Here is a 14918-nt window from a genome sequence, read left to right as displayed (position 1 = left end):
GTCTCTGCACTTCGGGCCTCACCAGCGCCCCCGCTGGAAATCGTGTCTCCCCTTCAAGATCGTCCGGGGTGTCTACTAACAGGGCTTCGCCCGTCGGCACTCCTGGGAATCTGGGGGTCCCCATCACTAGTGCTACCTCCCTGGGTCGGATCACCTTGGGCCTCGCCTGCGTACACCACACCGTCCCTCGTTTACACTCCGGGTCCAGTCCAAGGGAGGCAATCCCTTCTTCGAACACTGCTCGAAACACTGGATGCACCGAGAGGGTCTCCAGAAAGTCTTCCCCCGCTTTCTCCTTACAAGCTCCCAGGAGCCGTCGCACAACGGGGAATTAGTCCCCACCAGGAGGGCAGCACCACCGGTTTCCACCGGGTCAGGACACACCAACACCAACGTCTCAATAGCTTCGGACACTCCCACATCGCCCTCCGAGAACTCCAATCTCACCGATAGGTACCCATCGTACGGGTAGTCACCCTCACTCACACCCCAAATCTGCAGGGCGTCAAATGGGGTTACGGGCAAATGCTTTAGATATTGGTTGTAGAAAGACCGGTACAATAAGGTCACCTGCGATCCCGTATCCAGAACGGCTTTTGCGTAAACTCCCTCTATCCGTAGACCCACACTGGCACGGGGTCCTACCAGCCCATCTGGAATAGAGGCGTGGGCACCCGGTGGTCCCCTGGCTGATCTCTGGGAACGTGTTCCTCCAGAGGCTCCAGTCCGTTCCCTCACTGAGCCTCTCCTAAGTTTCCCGACACCTCCCCCTTCTTAGTCGCAGGGGGGCTTGTCCTCCGTGGAACTCCTGGTCTCTCACAATCCCACCTAAAGTGTCCCTCCTCTCCACAGCTATAGCACACCCTCGGCTGCCCACAGTCCCGCCTGAAATGCCCCTCTTTCCCACAGTTAAAGCACACGCTGCCTGCCGCCCCTCCTCTCCCAGGACGACTCCCACTCCCAACCCAAGGCACTGGTCGTCCCTGAGAGTGGGTACCTTCCCTGTCCCTCCCCTCCAGAGGGGATTCTCTACCCCTCGGTGGGTTGTCATTCCTCCACCCAGCCACCACTTCCTGTATCGCTGAGGATCGCTCCCATAGGCCCGCGCCCCTTTTCCGCCCCAACGCTCTCTCTTCCTCCCGCATCTCTCTAATCAGTTGCCCGAACGATGGAGGGGAGCCTTTCCTATAAGCCTGCCAAATAGTCCACGCCACCTTGTCCTCCTCCAGAGAGCCACTGAATAACTGACTCATCCTCACGCTAGCCACGTCCGGTGCCTTCACTACCCCCCGGCGCCGCAGCCCCGAGAGCATCCCCTCCATCCTAAATATGTACTCGGAGAGCTTTTCCCCTCTCCATTGTTCCAGGCGTTGGAACTCTGCTAAAAGCAGCCAGGGTTCCCCTGACAACCCAAACGCTCCCTCCAAAACTTCTATACATTCCTCCACTGAGGCCCCAGACTTTTCAGCTTTCAACTCCCGAACTGTTTTGGCTGCTAAACCCCTCAAACTTCCCACCAATCGCTGCCGCTTCTCCTCCTCCGAGCCTGGCCACTCCTCTAACATCAAGGACGTATGCTCGATCCAGGTCTCATAGTCCACCTCCCCGTCCGGAGTAGGCTTGGCTCCGGAGAACACCCCCAGCTTCAGCCGTGGCCTCTCGGCCACTCCCACCGGGGAGTTAAGTGCGGCTGCCAGCTCAGAGGCTTCCACCCTACCTGGGGAGCGGGGCCTAGTCACGACTCCCTCCTCCCTCCGCTAGTGCCTGCCACCTCTCTGGGTTTTCCTCTAGCTCTAGCTCCTCCTCCGAAGTCTCCTCAGCCTCATCCTCGGAGAGGGTGTGGAGCCCCCACAGCCCCTCCTCCCCCGGTACACTGACCGTCGCCGGCAGTTCCAACGTCCTGACGTCAGCACTCGTACGAACCAACACCCAGCTAGACTCCATCTCTTTACCACACCGTCTAGCTACCAATTCTACCTGCCCAATACCCTTCACCAAACTTAACCCCTGCACTAACGTATCTCCCAAAACTTGAAAATCCACTCCGCTCACTATGCATGCGTACTGTACCAGTACACCTTCAAATCCGCACCAGTGAACAATTTTATCTCTCTCCATCTTCGCTCACTACCTGCGCGATTCCACAGCCCCCTGACAATCCAATCCCGGACCAGCACCCCACAAATGTAACACTTACCCAACAGGCTGGTATATGTCTAGGGGAAAAGGAGATCCAGCCACACACCAACCCACCTCCCGTACACGCAGGTGCTGTGAGAATCGAGTTTATGCCTCGCGCCGCTCACCGTATCAACTTCATACCAAATACCGTTATGACATACACTTTATAGAATTTACTAACATTAACTAAAGAAGTATTAGGCAATACAATATATATATACAAGGAAAGAAAAAAACAAAAGGCGCCAACTTATCAAAGTTCAGTCAGTGTAGTGCACATCGTAGGAGCTCAATCAACGAATCATCCGACAGCCACGTCGTCACCCCTGGGACCACCCGGTGGTCTTACGAGCCGTCCAGCGCCAGTCGCGGTGGTCCTACGAGCCGTCCAGTGCCCGTCCACCTTCCTTGTCCGTCTCTCCTGCCGACTCCCTTCACCCCCAAGCCTGCGCAACCCCTCCCTCAAGTTCCCAGCCTCACAAAACACAATAACATTCCCCATTGATTAACAAATGAATACAATTACCATATCAGCCATTCTAAAGCGAAACAACGGCAAGAGAAACATTTAACAGACAAAGAAACATTCCTACTCGTAACAAACCAAAGAAGCCCTTTTTAGTAACATACACCGGACATTGTACACAAGCAATTGGTCTTGTACTGATTTAAACATTGGAAGATGTTTTGATCCTTTGGCTGAGAAATTTAAGTAAAACTGTTCTTGCGTTTCATAGAAAAATACTGTTCCTTGAAGAGTGGGGCAGTTACCAAAGGGTATAGGGTCATTATTTTCTCCCTTTTGTGGGAACTTGCTATCTGTAAATTGCTCACTACAGTTCCAACATTAGGACAATGATTTGTTTCAAAAGTACCAACCGCTTTTTGAGAAACAATCTTAATTTGTAGGTGCTTAGTGTGGTGATGTTTCAATGGCTGTATGATGAGATGTACATCCTTTGCTCAGTAGGTTGCCTTTGGGAGATCCATTTAAGCTAAGTATAATTTTCATTTCACAGAATGGTTGCTTTTGCTGCTAACTGCAAAATTTTACCCTCAAGCCTACAATTATTATCTCACAGACAAGATAGTAATGGATATCTTAACATCTTCAACTTGGTCTGGTTGTTTTTAACGGAAGCAGAATGTTTGAGTCGGTAGTAATTCTGCTTAAACTGGGTCTCTCTTGACAAAAAAAGATTCCTTTTAAATCTTCTGACAAAGTTCATTTCAAATAAATTGTGCTTGGCCTTTCTGACTTGAATAAAAAAAGAATGCAGAAACCTAATGCACAGGAGGAGGCAAGAATGTCTGATTCTGTTGAAAAAGTGTGTAATAAAACATTAACTTTCTAAAACTTGATATTTGTCTTTTCCTGTCATCAGGATCAGTGTGATTTGCGACCACCAACAGCAATTCCACCTGATCAAGAAGCTGATCAACCGTTTCCGGTTACTAAGACCGAGTCAAGAGAGATTCTGGATGTGCCCATTCGGCGACAGAGACACCAGGGTAAATGCATGAGGCCTTTGCTAGGTTTATTTCACTTTGAGTTGTAGCTGGAGCCCTATTTGAACAGATAGAGTGAGTCAGTGGTTTGGTTGAGGAAGGCTGTGGTGGGGAAATGTATTTTTGTCCTGGACAGTGTTCCTGAGACTGATACCTAGCATGAGGGGAATGAGAAACTAGGTAGTCTGGGCCCATAATTGTAGAATTTTAAAGAACAAATATTAAGATTTCTTACCTTGGGTGAGTAGAATTGGGGCACATAGTCTCAAAATAAAGAGTCCTGGCATTCAGAATGTAGATGAGAAGAGATTCTTCATAGAGGGTCAGGTACTTTAAAGACTGAAATTGATTTTGATCAGTAAACAAATATGGGATTAACATATCATACTGAAAAGCAGTGAGGGGCTTGAATGGTCTGTGCCTGTTTCTGTTTAATATGTTCCTATCATCCTCTGAAAATAAATGTTCCGCAGCGCATTTCTTTAGTACCAAACAAAATAATTGCTTTCATCCGCATTCCCTGAGTGACTGAATTGTTCATCCTTTGGGATATTACAACCTGTGTCCATGTAGAATCGTCAGAACTGGCAAGTGCAGCTCTTTTTGTTGTGTCCTTGTTCTTTTATATCCAGCTTTCTTTCACGTTGCAACATGCTCACTCTGTAAAAGGCATAGGATTAAATCGAGCATTTAGTAAAACCAAACTAGAAACACTAGGGAAACTTGAACTTCATGTGTTTCTTAGCCTTTGTAAAATGTTGTGAGTGGAAATAAATAGTGAGGTTTTGGGCTAGGGTTGATTAATGATTCATGTTCTAACATTTAATGCAATGTGCAATAATTACATTTATAAGTGGATTTGCAAGAGTAATTTTTACTTCGTACATTTTAAAAACTGCTGCTTGTAAAACTCTTCATGATTTTTGTTCATGTGATTGCAGGAGATGTTGAACCTGACCACTTTGCTTCTGTGGGTGACTTCATTCAGGCAAGACCAGCTATTAGAAATTCATTGAGAGCAAAACCAACAGAAACTACAGCAACATTCAGACAGGGCAGTAGTGCCCAGAAGTCTGTAACAAGCCAAGATTCTGAGACTATTGCTCCAAATAACAGAATGGCCAAGATTTCCAACAGAGAAGCATCTGAGCTGGGGATGAGGGTCCGCAAACCTCTGGAATTTTCAGGAGATTCCCTTCGTCCTATAGCAGATGTTTTTCCAGAAAGCTGCAAATCTCCTTTTCACCAAACACATGTTGCTCGAGCCAGGTGAAGTGATTTATACTACCGTAGTAAAAAGTAGATAAACATCTCGACTGTGTTAAACAACATCACTCTATTTGCCAAAGGCATAAAAATGGATAGTTTTTTTCTAGCCATCTATTGACATGTATTAAAATGCCATTGTATTAGAAAAGGATACAAAAAAGCCTTTCTAATTTATTGGCCATTGTGACTAAATTTTTCACTGTGCACCAGGTGACCTGTGAATTTTGTTTCTGTTACCAACTTCCCTTCTCTTCACTGAAACATAACATTTACAAAGGCTAAGAAACACGTTAATTTCAGGTTCCTCTGTGTTTCCAGTTCAGTTTTACGAAAAACTCAATTTAATCCTTTTCATTTGTGCTGTTTGCTTGAGGACAGGCTTGGGGTTCTGATGCTTGCCAGTGTTAAATCACTGATAATACTCACTGCTTTGCAATAGCCATTTGGACGAGGTCCAACTCTGTTCCTGCACCCGAAGTTCTCTTGTCCAATATCCTTGGAGAACAGGGTTCAAAATTGTGCAGTAAGCCAGAGAAGTTAAATCTTTGGAGCAGGAAATCAGTTCTGATTTCTAAAGTTTTTTATTTGATGATCATGTTTGGTGAAATTAATATGCATGTCAGGTAAGAATGCCGTGGCTATGAAGGCTTAGTGGCTGCAAAGCTTTTTCTGTCTCGGTACAAGTTTTTTATCATGGAGAATGTTAATTAAAGATGGAATTGTCCATCAACACACAGGAAGAGCCACCACTTTGTGAACAGCTAGTCCCATCTCTCCTTTCCCATCGCCTTGCAGTTTTTTTCCCATTCAAGCAGTGATCTATAGTTTGTGTTTTGAGCCATAATTGAAAGCACTGTTACTATGTTGTGAGGCCATGAAGCTAACAGCAAATGCAAAAAAAGTTTTCTCAGGTCAACTTTGGTTTTTAAAAAACGCAGAAACGAGAAAATCTGCAGATGCTGGAAATTCAAGCAACACACACAAAATGCTGGTGGAACACAGCAGGCCAGGCAGCATCTATAGGGAGAAGCACAGTCGATGCATCAGGCCGAGACCTTTTGTCAGGACTGATGAAGGGTGTTGGCCCAAAACGTCGACAGTGCTTCTCCCTATAGATGCTGCCTGGCCTGCTGCGTTCCACCAGCATATTGTGTGTGTTACCTTCGGTTTTTTTGCTGCTCCTCCATTTTGTTCTCTTTCCACTAATGGGGCCAGATTCTTTCCATTTACCTATGTTAGTTAAACATATCTCTTGCATTTCTCCCTCACCTTTTCCCAATAATTTCATGCTTTCCCTATAGCATTAGTCACTACTCTGAAACTATTCCAGTAAATATTTTCTGCACCATCTCCAAGGCCTTGCATCATTCATGAAATATGCTGAGAATATGGTGGATATGCTCTCTTCTCAATACTACCAAAATGGAGGAGGTGCAGGAGCCTGAAGACCTGCTCTGAACATATTAAGGACAGCTTCTCTGTCCTCCACTGTCAGATCTCTGAATGGTCTGTGAACACCACCTCACTGTTTTACTCTTTTTTTGGACTATTTGTGTTTTTAAATATTCCTTATTGCAACTTGCAGTAATTTTTATGTTTTGGAGTGTACTGCTGTGGCAAAACAAATTTCCTGACAAATATCAGATTCTGATTCTGTGTACTAACATGGGCAAACTAATATTTTGTAAAGGTTCATGACTTGCATTGTAGCCAGCCGCTGTTTATGAAAACTAGAATTCTTCATGATGGGAAATTTCTTCACTTGGGGTTGAGAGTGGAACGAGCTGTCTGCACAAGTGGTGCAAGCTCAGTTTCAATGTTTGAGATATTTGTTTGGGTACATGGATGGTAGGGATACGGTCCCAGTGCAGGTTGATTGGGAGTAGGCAATTTAACTGGTTCAGCACAGGCTATGACTCTAATTCAGTGTTTTGTTCTTAGTAGCTTTCACAATCTGCCATTTATTTTCCAGGTTTGTGACTGTAAATACACTGGTCTCTCAGTTTGTGGAGCCCCTTTATGTAGTCTCTTCTACTAAAGCTTGTACTTTGGCACTTTTGTTAAATTTTACCTGCCTTGTTTCAGTCCGTTCCGCCAGTCCACCTTGTGAAATACCAATACTTGCTTTTCAGAAGAGAGAGTAGAAGCTTGTGAGGAGACAAGACACTGCAGATGCTGTATTTGGAGCAGCAAACAACTTGCTGGAGAAACTCAATGAGTTGAGCAGTGTCTCTTCCCCCTGTACAGATGCTACTGAAACCACTGAGTTCCTCCAGCAGGATGGTTATTGCTAAAAGATTAAGGGTTGTAAAAAATTGCAGTTATTTTTTTGTGGGATTCACTTTAGTTTTGGCTTGTCTTCAGCTTCCGGTACTATAATTGTATTTTAAGGTTTGAATTTCAAATCTGCTCCAAAACCCATTCCCTCTTTAGAACAAAAAAGACTACTAACATAATCTGTAATAGTTATACTGATTGGCCTCAACAGGAGTAAATGGCTTTTGTATCACTGCAGAGTAGGCATGCAAGCTCACTTCCAATGTGTGTGGCTGCATAACTAAGAGCGATGCAGTTTAAGTACTTAAATTCTTTTTATGAATTTCACAGAATTGTCCAGATTCATTTTTTGTCCTAGTTTGTACCTAGCTTGTATTAAAAGGAAACATGATGCCAAATATGCGAGCAGTGGAAGTTGATTTGTTCTAAGATCCCTGTGTGAAAGTTTTTAGATGATAAAATCTGTATTTTTAGAGCTTGCACAATGTAGGAAAAGGACTAATCTGTCCAACTATTACCTCAAAGTGTGATTCGTTAATTTTTCTATTTATGTAGTTGTATGGGCTAATTCTTTGTTCAATTGAAAATAGAGCTCTCTGATTCTGGTATTGCTGAGTGTGCTTCTACATTCTACGGGATCGTTGGTCAGTAGGATTGAAATTTGTGTGCTTGCTCTTTGTGTCTCTTTGTAAGCTTTTGTTTATCTTTCAGTATGATGACAGAAGCATCCAGGATTTCTAGGAATACAAATCCTGCTGTCTCTAGGAGCAGAGTTTCAGGAATGAAGGTATGAAATATTTGTGAAGGGAATTATTTCTGAGGAAAGTTAGATGAAAACTAGAGAATGAAAATGAAATTGTTCTGGAATCCTGTGTTTGGCAGTGTTTTCTTTTATTGGTACTTTATCTTTCCTGCTATTTACTTAATCTTAATCTTATTCCGTGTGTGAGTGAGGCACCAACAAATCATAGGAAAACCAAATGGAGTAATCTTAAATGCACAGTAGAAGCTGAAAAGGAGACTTTAATTGAAAAATTTCAGGCTGGGTCAAGCTCATCATCTTCCACTTCCATTTCTTAGGTGCCTTATTTCATTAATGTAGGTAAACGTGAGATCATCCACTTTGGAAGGAAAAGAATTGGTCATATTATTTAAATAGTGAAAGATTGCAGCAAGATATTGTGCACAGAGATTTGGGAGTAATTGTGCTTGAATCTCACAATGTTGGTTTGCAGATACAAAAGGGTATCAAGAAAGCAAATGGAATGTTGGCCTTCATTGCAATAGGGATTGAATTTAAGAGCAGGGAGGTTATGCTACAACTGTACAGGTACTGGTGAGGCTACTCTGGAGTACTGCGTGCAGTTCTGGTCTCCTTACTTGAGAAAAGATGTACTGGCATCTGGGTGATCCCAGAGATGAGACAGTTAGCCTATGAAGAAAGATGAAGTCATCTGGGTCTATATTCAGAGAATGAGAGGAGATGTTAAGGAAACATGAAATTATGAAAGAGATAGAGGCAGGAATGTTGTTTCCTTTGGTAGATGAGACAAGAGCTAGTGGACATTGCCTCCAGATTTGGGAGAATTGGTTTAGGATAGAAATGAGTAACAGTAGAGGATACCTCATTTAAGACACAGATAGATTTTCTCGTAGTAGGGAAAAGTCAGGAAGATAGAGCTGAGGCTTCCACAACAAGATTAGCCATGACCTTATTGGATGATAGAACAGGCTCAGTGGGCCAGATGTCCTAAGCTAGTTTCTAATTCTTGTGTTCTTTTACATTTCTCTTCAACACCATATGCACTTGCTACTTTTTTTCTGTCCCTGTGAGGGACCAAAGCTAGTACAGGAATTTTCATGTAATGCATATTTTCACATGATAGCTAATGACGACTTCAGTTTTGTCAATGCCAGTAATGTGGGCCAGAACCTTTGGTCAGATTGAATTTTGATATTTTCATCTATTGCTTGGTATTCGAACAATTCCAAGTGACATGAAATTTGAGTTTACATTATATTGTCTAAATATACAAGTTAAATTTCTTTCACTGTCCATACTCGTGTTCTTCAACCAAATATTAAAAAATAATGCCATTGTAGAGTTATCGGTCTATTTATTTTATCAATCCCCCATCTCACAATCAACTCTTGCCCCAATTCCATAAGTTTTATGGAAAGCAGTTTGCAAGAAATGTGAAGGACAAAAAAACCTGCGCTGATCTGAATTACTAGCTGTTAAACTCGGCAAACTGCTGGGACTTGAGCATGAGAAATGCCCCAAGAAGTCTTGCAGGATTTTATAGAATTGTAACTATGAATTTTGAAGATCGTTGGGAAACTTCAGCATATTGTATACTTTGTGTTTTTTGTTATATATAATAGAATATTGGGTCAGCTTACTGAAGTAGAGTATTTAATTGAAATGTTAGTCTCATAGCATTGAAACTGGCTGTTTAAACCCAATTTACCCGTATCAATCAAGATGACCATCTAAGCTAGACCCCTTTGGCCCATGTCAAACCTTTAAACCTTTCCTATTAATGTACCTGTCCAAATGTATTTCAAATGTTTTTTATTGATACCTCTTGGGCATTTATCCCATATACACCTACACACTACCCTCTGAGAAGTTGGCCCTTGGATCCCTTTTAAATCATTTCCCTTGGTGTTAAGATGTGCCCTCCTCTCATACTGATATGCTCCAAGAAACAAAAGTCTGAACATGCCCAACCTCTTCCTTCAATTAACTCTGGAATTTAGATCTCCTTGATTTTGATTTCTCCTGATGATTCATTTAGAGTGGAATTGAGTCACATCGGGAGGTCAAATGACTTGTCTGATTACTAATTTACTCTGGTCTTGGTGCCCTCACAGGGTTCCTAGCCAGTGATCTCTGGTGTGAAGTCTGTATTGGCACATCTGATAATTTGCTTGCAAATGCACACTGGGCTTACAAATATTAGCTGCTTAAAGTTATCAGAAAACATTGCTGACCAATAAAATTGTGCTTCATCACACTGAAGTGAATGTGTTAATAATTGCCAAGGAACACTCTCCACCTAAGTACTACAGTACAGTTCTGGTCTTCACATCACAAGAAAGATATGGCTTCAGAAGAAATTTAGGAAGACATTATCAGGATCTAAAAATTTGGCTGTTTTCTAAAGAAAATAGATGCTCAGGGAGATTTAAATGAGGGCTCAGATACAGTAAATAAAGTTCAAAGTAAATTTATTAATGTACATGTCACAATACACTACCCTGAGATTCATTTCCTTGTAGGCGTTGTCAAAAAAAATACAACATAATCAATGAAAATCTACACACAAAGACTGACAAACAATGTGCAAAAGACGACAAACTGCAAATACAAAAAAAACAAATAATAAATAGTAAATAAATAATACTGAAAACATGAGTTGCAGAGTGCTTGAAAGTGAGTCCATAGGTTGCGGACTCAGTTTAGTGAAGTTATCTACATTCGTTCAGGAGCTTCATGGTTGAAGGGTACTAACTGTTCCTAAACCTGATGGTTTGGGACCTAAGGTTCCTGTACCTCCTCCCAAAAACTCAATTCCCTAAGCTAGAAAATCAATATCCAGGGAGTAGAGTGGAGAAATAGAAAAAGTTATTCATGAAGTTCTAGGGATCTGGATCTCACTGCCTGAGTAATTAGTGGAGGCAGAAATCTTCATCACGTTTAAACATTACATGGTTTAACATGTACTTGGAGAGCTGTGATTGAAAGGTGGGGTCTGGCTGGTGGTTCTTTCCACTGACATACTTGGTCAGATGATTCCTTGTATGATAAGTTTCTAATTGTAATCAGTGTGATTAAAGCAAATCCCTTTGGGCAGTGGAAATCTGAAATAATAGCTGAAGATGCTGGAAATACTTAGCAACTCAGGCAGTTTGTGAAAAAAGTAAATTCTCATCGAAACTCAACTTGTTTAAAAACATGTTTTTTTTTCTCCATTGCAGCAAAATTCGCCGAAAACTAGGCCAGAAAATTCTGGAAAGGAAGAGGAGTGACAAACTGGGACTGAATTATACATTTCAATGCTGTCAAACTAAATTATCATTAATCCTAAACTCAGGACTTTTCTTTTCTTCCTATGCAAAGAAAATATCTAATTGTTTTAAGTGCTATTGTTTTTATTTCCTTTTAACTTGGTTTTCATTGATTTTTTTTAACGCTACATAGACTTGTATGTTGTCAGCTCAGTATCGGGCCCTCTACCACATAACAACTATAAAAGTGAATAGATATTTAACTTAAGGTTAAAATGGAAAATTCTGGAAATGTTGCACGATCTGCTGGACGTCTGAGGAGAGAAATTTTGTTAGAACTAGGTTGGTGAAAGAACAAGTTTGTGTGATGTTTGGAAGTGGAAGGGGGAGAATGAAATGGAAAATAGTACATGGAGAAAAAGGTAAATGGGACAATGTAACCAAGGCTGTATGGAAGCAAGAAACTGAAGATGGGTCTAAAGAAATTGGGAGATTGATTATCTGCAATTATTGAACTCTAGTCTGGAATGCTGTCATTTGACTGCTTGGATTTCCAATATTTTCCATGCACTGATGGTGGTTTGGATATAATTTTGTGCAAATGGATGAGTGTCAATTTGGGAAAGAGAATTCCTAAAGCTTATTTGGCAGATCTTATTCCATTGCCACAGGTCCTGTTGTGGAAAGATTCCAAGGATATGGTTTTACATAATCAAATTGTTAGAAAAGGGCTAGTGAGAAGTTCCCAACCTTTTTATGCCATGGACCATTACCATTAAGCAAGGGGTCTGTGTACCCCAGGTTGGGAAACCTTGGGCTAGTGAAAGGTTCAGCCATCAGAAGAATCCCAAACATTTTGGAAGAGATCTAGCAATCTGCTTTTGGCTACATCTTGAAATTATTTTTGATTCATGATATTTATTTATCTTTCTACTTTGGGAGAAAACAGGAGTGTGCAAACCTTGTTGCATTATCATTTTGTTTTAGCTTATAATTCCGTGTGCTGCTCTTTCAAACTGCTTACTCATTCTTCTATACGTATCAAGCTCAATTTCTGCACTTTTCTTGCTTTGCAACCTGCTACTTACTCTGCAATGCATCTCTTGTGCATTCACTTTTTTTGTCTGTTTAACACTACGACCTTCCTCATGCTATGCACTGATCACCATTTGTGATCAGTGTGGATTTATTGACAAATGATCTTTGACATTATAATGTCATAAAGCTTTAATATATTGTGTAATTTGAGATTGCATATCCAGCAGACCTGTAGGCTGTATGTTTTTAATAGGCTGAAGCTTGCACAGATAGCATTTGAGCAAAAAAATGGGGGAAGTTTATTAGAACTTCATTTCTTTTCAAAATGGATTTAGAAAAGTATTGCCTGTTAGAATTTAGAATCTTGTACTTTGATGGAAGAAATTAATGTATGTGGAAGTTTAATAGTAGCAGCTTAGAACTGGTTAAAAACCTGCCCCCCCACCCCCTGTTTGGGAGCTGATCTTGTGCTGAAATTACACATGTAGGGGTGGGGAGAAGAAAAGAGAGGACATGTAGCTCAGCATTTTGCATGAAGGCAAATAATATTTTAAAAATCTCCTTAAGTGGAAAAAATGCAGGCTTAACTGTGGTGCTTAGCAATGGGAAGAGGGAAAAATGTTAACTAAGTTCAATGTACAAAATGCTGAAAGAACTCAAGTCAGGCAGCACTCTGCACAATTCAGAAGATGCATTCAAGGCAGCATTTGAGGAAGAGAAATCCTTGCTCATTTGCAAGTAGAAGTGTGTTCCAATGGGTATAGCCATTTTAATATCTAAAGTTTATATCGGTCCGTAAATAGAAATGAACTGTTTAGGTTATATTTGTGGTTGTACTGTAGCATTGCTATTTTGGGTATTGTGTAAGCGTGTCTCTGTTGCAACCTGTTAAATGTGTTGGAGGAAATAGTTATTTAGTTAGCCATTTTGCTTTTTTTAAAATATGAGAAGAATACCTCTTGCCTCCCAGAGTAGTAATTCCCATTAAAATGATTGGTAACCATTCTTACTATGGTCAGGAAAAGGGAAATTTGTAAGCACTTTTTATATTGAATTAGGAGATAACTTTTAGATTTATAAAATTGTCTTTGAAGGTGGAAGGTCTGCTTTAAGGAATGCGTAAAGGAATTAGAGGTTTGTTTGTCTTTGTGTTGATTCCACAACGAGAAAACTGAAGGACCTTTTAAAACTTTGTACATAATCTAATGGTTATAAGTTCATTCCTAACATGTATTTCACATACTCTTTTCAAAATGCAAGGTATATTCAAAAATACCTTTGTTCCAACTGGCCGTTACGTGCTCCCAGTTTGACTGCCTCTTGCTGCTTGACCATGTATATTTTGGGAACCATTAAAGTTATTGCTTTTAATTAGACTATTTTTGTTAATCAGATTAGTCAATTCACAATAAGGTTGGAAATTAATGACTGTCAGTTCATGCTGGAAACACAGGCATTGGTATGGTCTTAAGTTGCTGGATGTATAAAGCAACACTCCCTTTCTGAAAGGATGTATTCTTAAAGAGTGATGGTGTTCTGAGGAGGGGCTTACCAGCTTGGGGTATTACATGGGGTATTATATTCCCCAAAGCCTATCAATCAGAGTTGATTCCATAAGACATAGTCCATCAAGTCTGCTCTGCCATTCAATCATGGCTGATCTTTTTCTCCCTCCTCAGCCCCACTCACTGGTCTTCTCCCTGTAACCTATCACACCCCGTCCAATCAAGAACATGCCAAGCTGTGCCTTAAAAACATCCAACAATCTGGCCTCCACAGCTACCTGTAACAAATTCCACAAGGTCACCACCCTCTGGCTAAAGAAATTTCTCCCATCTGTTTTAAATGGATACCCATCTTTCCTGAAGCTGTGCCCTCTTGTTCTATATTACCCCACCATGGGAAACATCCTTTCCACATCTATTCTGCCTAGGCCTTTTAACATTAGCAAGGTTTCCATGAAATCCACCCCCCTTCTGAATTCCCGTGAGTACGGGCCCAAAGCTATTGTTCCTCATATGATAACTCATTCCCAGAATCATCCTTCTGAAGCACCTCCTAATCCTCTCTGATGGCAGCACATCTTTACTTCGATAAGGAGCCCAAAACTATTCACGATACTCTCAAGGTGAGGCATTATAAAGCCTTAGCATCATGTCCCTGCTCTTATATTCTAGACCTCTTGAAATGAATGCTATCATTTCATTTGCCTTCCTCGCCATCAACTCAACCTGCAAGTTAACCTTTAGGGTGTTCTGCACGAGGATCCCAAGTCCCTTTGCATCTCAAGAGTTTTGGATTTTCTCCCCATTTAGAAAACAGTTTGCACATTTATTTCTTATACCAAAGTGCATGACCGTGCATTTTCAACATTCTATTTCCCATCTAAGACCTCATGCAGCTGCCTTGTTTCCACACTACCTGCTCCTCCACCTATCTTCGTATCATCTGCAAACTTGACAGCAAAGCCATCTATTCCATCATGTAAATCATTGTTTAAATTTATGCTAATTGAAGGGCAATTCTTCGATTTAAGGTTTTTAAACTCTGAATATTGTTTGAAGAAGGAATGGTGGTGATAAAGTTATTATGTATACCTGTGATTCCCAAATGGGGTGTGGAGAAATGAT

General features: G+C 41.4%; 1 protein-coding gene across 2 annotated transcripts in view; it reads left to right on the top strand.

The window, feature by feature from the left end:
* Positions 1–13659, top strand: part of LOC140738471 (TRAF-type zinc finger domain-containing protein 1-like) — a 51789-nt gene extending 38130 nt beyond the window's left edge. For both annotated transcript variants that reach the window (XM_073065783.1, XM_073065782.1), the window contains exons 9-12: positions 3567–3693; positions 4632–4959; positions 7948–8023; positions 11221–13659. In XM_073065783.1, coding sequence (XP_072921884.1) covers positions 3567–3693; positions 4632–4959; positions 7948–8023; positions 11221–11271 — 582 coding nt within the window. In that variant the 3' untranslated portion in view covers positions 11272–13659. The remainder of the gene's footprint in view (positions 1–3566; positions 3694–4631; positions 4960–7947; positions 8024–11220) is intronic.
* Positions 13660–14918: the final 1259 nt, after the last annotated feature.

Source organism: Hemitrygon akajei, chromosome 14, assembly GCF_048418815.1.
Source record: "Hemitrygon akajei chromosome 14, sHemAka1.3, whole genome shotgun sequence".
Classification (NCBI taxonomy): Eukaryota; Metazoa; Chordata; class Chondrichthyes; order Myliobatiformes; family Dasyatidae; genus Hemitrygon; species Hemitrygon akajei.
The sequence above is the reverse complement of the archived record's forward strand: the minus strand, read 5'-3'. Positions and strand labels throughout refer to the sequence as shown.